Below are 4,626 nucleotides of genomic sequence, written 5' to 3'. Positions count from 1 at the left end.
AAACGTCCACACAAATTTCGAATAGAAAAACCACACAAAAGAAGAAGGAGAAAAAACTGAACTTTCAATGTTACTAGAGTAATACAAATAAAAATATGTATTTTTCAACTTAAGTTTCTAGGAACCCCCACCGGTCAAGGTGAAGTGTTACCATAGTAACCTACATAAAAAAAAAAAGAGGTTAAGTTCTGCCTACCACCCACCAATGGCATATTCTACCACAATCTTTTCTCCGAGATATCGGGGTAAGCAAGAGGTAGCAGGTGTCAAACCTGACAGTTTGCTGCTAAGTTTAGACTAACTTGGCACGGTGATTTTTTTCCCCTCACTGGGCCAGTTTCATTTAGAATAAGAAGGTTATTCTATAACCCGCCAAGGAAAACACAATCTTTACAATCGAGTTTTTATGTCAATATTCTTAAACTACTTATAATGTGAAACACAAGCAGAAATAAAACAGAATAGATGTAACTATTTTTAAGGATAAAACCCTTTTGTTTTCGAGTATGATACGAAGAGAGTAAAGAAACCAAAAAATGTCTATATGCAATGTGTAAATAGTCCCACGAAAATATATTATAAATAATTTTATGAGAATTTAATAATAAAAATGTAATATTAAGAAAAGTAAAATATACAGTTTTATGCTTATAATAATTGATTACATAAAATTATTTTTGATTCTGTGGCAAGCAAGAGGGTTCATAACGCTGAAATTCGGGTTTTGAACCCTGCGATGGGCAGATTTGCGCTTAAAATAAAATAAACTTCCTGCAAAATCATAACCGTAAAGTATCATTCTAGTTATTTTCGAGACTTGTCTGCACAACGTGCGTTTCGCACGTTTCTTTGATGTCCCCCCCCCTCCCCTTAGTGCAAGCCTACACAATGCGCTTTGGGCATTCTGTCCACCGCGGGGGGGAGTCGAACCTCGGACTTCAGCTTTGTAACTCCGTAAACTTACCGCTGAACAACCAGGGGACCGCACGTTTCGACTAGTTATTCATGCGAAACAATTACCCCAAAGTCCTTCATCCGCACGTGCTTTTATCGAAACTGCTTTGAAGTTTGTTTCGACAGCGAATGACTGACATTTGCTAAATACTTGGAGAAAGAGATCTGGCATACCTCGTACAGCACACCATTGTGTGCAGAAATTGTGAATGGTTTTTAGTAATGAAGTGGCAGTGAAAGTGATGAAGTGATTAAGAAAGAACAGGGCCGTTTATTTTTAGTTAACAAAGGCAATTATTTCACCGGTTCGTGAGTTGTTATCGTATCGTAAGGTAATGTTTATATTGCATCGTTACTACATAAAGTTAACTTATAGAATTCGGATAGTCTTTACTTGATACTGGAACAGCTATAACTGAATTAGCATAACTTTGAAACACAAATAATCAACTGTTACGGCGATGAACAGTTTGTAGATCTTCAGCGTGCTGCATCAATGAGGAGCAGAATATTCTAGACGTTCAGACGTCTAACCAGAGGGAACAATTCTTCATCTCGTCTAATTGAAGTGTATGTTTGTGTTCGTGTGTTTTGACCTTGATAGCAACTGTATCAAATTTCACTGTGTAAACAAATAATCCTGGAGAAAAATGTGAGCCAACCACCCCCGCGTGTCAGACCATCCACCCACCCTGACAGAAGGAGAACCCTGGTGTGGAAATGAGCTAATGTTTTATATATATAAAACTGAAACATGCGGAAGAGTTATATATATAAAAAAAAGATCTTAATACCAGTAAAGTCAGCGTGGTTTCGGTTTAAGGGGCCTGTAGCTCATACGCGTTCTAAGTTACTAAAATAGTACACACACCCACTCGTGCATACAACTGTATGATCGTCGCGTTTCCATCTGTCTCTAAACTTCTCTTTTTTTGGGAATTTTGTGAGATTTTCGAACCCGAGCTGTGTGTGAGGTGCCGTGTGGAGACTTAGGTGTGGTCTGGCTGTATGCAACTATTAAGATGACTGGTGGAAAAAGCACCAATCACAAATGATATGTTGCTATGTCGAAGGTTTTATGAGGTGCAGCTACTGAATCAGGTCTAACCTGAGTGGTTTCGTTTTCCGACAGCTCCCTCTTGCGGTCACTTCCACTCTCAATAAGTGAGATCTGATTCTAAACAGTTGAGTCCCTCTTGTATAAGCAGTGGATACAGACCGGTTTATACAAATAGGTAAATATCTGAGAATAGATGGTAAATAATACTCCAATAAAAGTAAATAAAGTATTTACTTTCTGTGTTCTTCATTAATTATTTCTGTTCTTGATAGGAGTGTGACAATAACCCTCCTCATCCGACCAGTTTTTTGAAAGGACACCTGGACTCTCTACTGAGTAGTTTGCACAAAAATATGAGTACTCAAGGAGAAAGCAAAGCCGGTGGTAAAAGCGAGTGTGCTGCTTGCAAAAAGGAAATTATTGGTCAAGTGAGTGAATTTGAATAATATGTTTCTCAGCTCGATTGTCAACGGAAATAAGCCAGATTTTTAATAACTATACAACCTACACAAGCCAGTTTTTTGCTGCGTTGTAAGTTAGGTTGTATAGTGTTTATTGTTCGGTTTTAGCTATGTTGTCAACAAGAATAAACCAGTTGTTAGCTAAAAGGTACAGTGTAAATAACCGTTGTGATGGTTAGGTTGCCAATAAAAATAAGAAAAATTAGTAAAATAAAGTTGCAGTGTAAATAACAGTTGTGATGGTTAGGTTGCCAATAAAAATAAGAAAAATTAGTAAAATAAAGTTGCAGTGTAAATAACAGGTTGTGGTGGTTAGGTTGCCAATAAAAATAAATAAAATTGGTACATTATTGGCACTGTTTAAATAAGTACGGAAGCTCGTAGGGGACACTGATTTTTTTATTTTGTTTTATTATTTAATTATTCGTTACTCCTTTGTTTTGAATCATTAGCGTATTTAAGATAACCTACGGAGATCATTAAGGTATAAGAGCATGTAAAATAGTGGAATCAGGTTTGGTAAAAAATTTGAAATATTATTTAAAGGGAATAACGTGTTACATAATTGTATCTTTTCCAGCATTGAATCAGCTTCTTTTGCCGCCATCTTGTCACGCGGCTTGAAAAGGCACGTGACTTCAACCGCGATAGAAACTTTTCAAAGCAGTGGAAACAAATCGAGAAGCACCAAAAATCACAAAAAAAATTGAGAAATTACGGTTAAATCCTCAAAAATAAAAATAATAAATAAATAAATAAACGTTCAAATTCAGGGACTCCAACTTATAATAACAGTTTTAAAATGATGTTGAATTAAATAATAAAACGCAATAACAATCGATGTCCCCTTCGGATTTCGGTAAATAAGACAACTGGTAGATTAGTGATACAGTACGAATAAGGTTAATCCCTGGTAATAAAGCAGTTAAAAATAGAACATAAAATGACAACATCAACGTTTTCACATGCACAATAATCTTATTTGTATACGGTTAAAAAAGAAACGCGCTTTACGTGTGAACAAAACGATCCATCATTTATATTGAGAATATGCATAAGGTCTATCGGCCTTATTGTGTTAATAAAGTAATTGTTAGTGAAATGGTGTAACAAATGTTCTACTTAGGTCAACTAGTGTGAATCAACTGATTGTTAACTGGGTGGAGAGTGAAAATATATTGCTACCTAGATGAATTAGTCAGAAAATGTTTTGTTACTAAGGTGATTCTGTGTAAACATTGTAGTTAGACGAGTCAGTGTGAATAATCGGATTATCAAATAATGAGTAAATCTGAAGTAGCTTATTGGTAGACTTTTAACAGGGAGAAAATTGATTGTTAACAGGGCGAGTCAGGATGAATAAATTGCTAGCTTGGTGAATCTCTGTGAATAAGGTAATTGTTAAACACATGGGAATTAACGTAAGTAAACTCCTTGGTAAGTAGATGAGTCAGTTTGATCGGGTTGTTTTATAGGTGAGTCAGCGTGAATAAGCTCATTGCTACCTGGATAAGTCAGTGTGAATAGAGTTAACAATATGAGTCAATGAGAATAGAAAGTTAGATAATGAGTCAGTATAGGATAAAATACAGCTAGATGAGTCAATACGAATACAAAGTTAGCTAGATGAGTCAATGAGAATAGAAAGTTAGATAATGAGTCAGTATAGGATAAAATACAGCTAGATGAGTCAATACGAATACAAAGTTAGCTAGATAAGTGAGTGTTAACTAGATGAGTGAGTGTGAATAAAGTGTTAGCTAGATGAGTCAGTATAGGAAAAAAATATAGCTAGATGAGTCAATATGAATAAAACGTTAGCTAGATAAGTGAGCGTTAAAGAGTGTTAGCTAGATGAGTGAGTGTGAATGAAGTGGTAGCTAGATGAGTCAATGAGAATAGAAAGTTAGATAATGAGTCAGTATAGGAAAAAAATATAGCTAGATGAGTCAATACGAATAAAAATATAGCTAGATAAGTGAGTGTAAAAGAGTGTTAGCTAGATGAGTCAGTGTGAATGAAGTGGTAGCTAAATGAGTCAGTGTGAATGAAGTGGTAGCTAGATGAGTGAGTGTGAATGAAGTGGTAGCTAGATGAGTGAGTGTGAATAAAGTGTTAGCTAGATGAGTCAGTATGAATGAAGTGGTAGCT

At 35.6% G+C, this 4,626-nt stretch overlaps 1 protein-coding gene across 1 annotated transcript in view; it reads left to right on the top strand.

Annotated features, from left to right (window-relative positions):
- The first annotated feature begins 1,813 nt into the window (after positions 1 to 1,813).
- The window catches only part of LOC106473387 (paxillin-like), a 14,318-nt gene continuing 11,505 nt past the window's right edge, over positions 1,814 to 4,626 (top strand). Inside the window, exons 1-2 of the mRNA XM_013934071.2 lie at positions 1,814 to 2,189; positions 2,287 to 2,442. Coding sequence (XP_013789525.1) covers positions 2,368 to 2,442 — 75 coding nt within the window. The 5' untranslated portion in view covers positions 1,814 to 2,189; positions 2,287 to 2,367. The remainder of the gene's footprint in view (positions 2,190 to 2,286; positions 2,443 to 4,626) is intronic.

This window comes from Limulus polyphemus, unplaced genomic scaffold (genome assembly GCF_000517525.1).
Source record: "Limulus polyphemus unplaced genomic scaffold, Limulus_polyphemus-2.1.2 Scaffold6133, whole genome shotgun sequence".
Taxonomy (NCBI): domain Eukaryota; kingdom Metazoa; phylum Arthropoda; class Merostomata; order Xiphosura; family Limulidae; genus Limulus; species Limulus polyphemus.
Note: the sequence above shows the minus strand (reverse complement) of the source record. Positions and strands in the feature narration are given on the sequence as shown.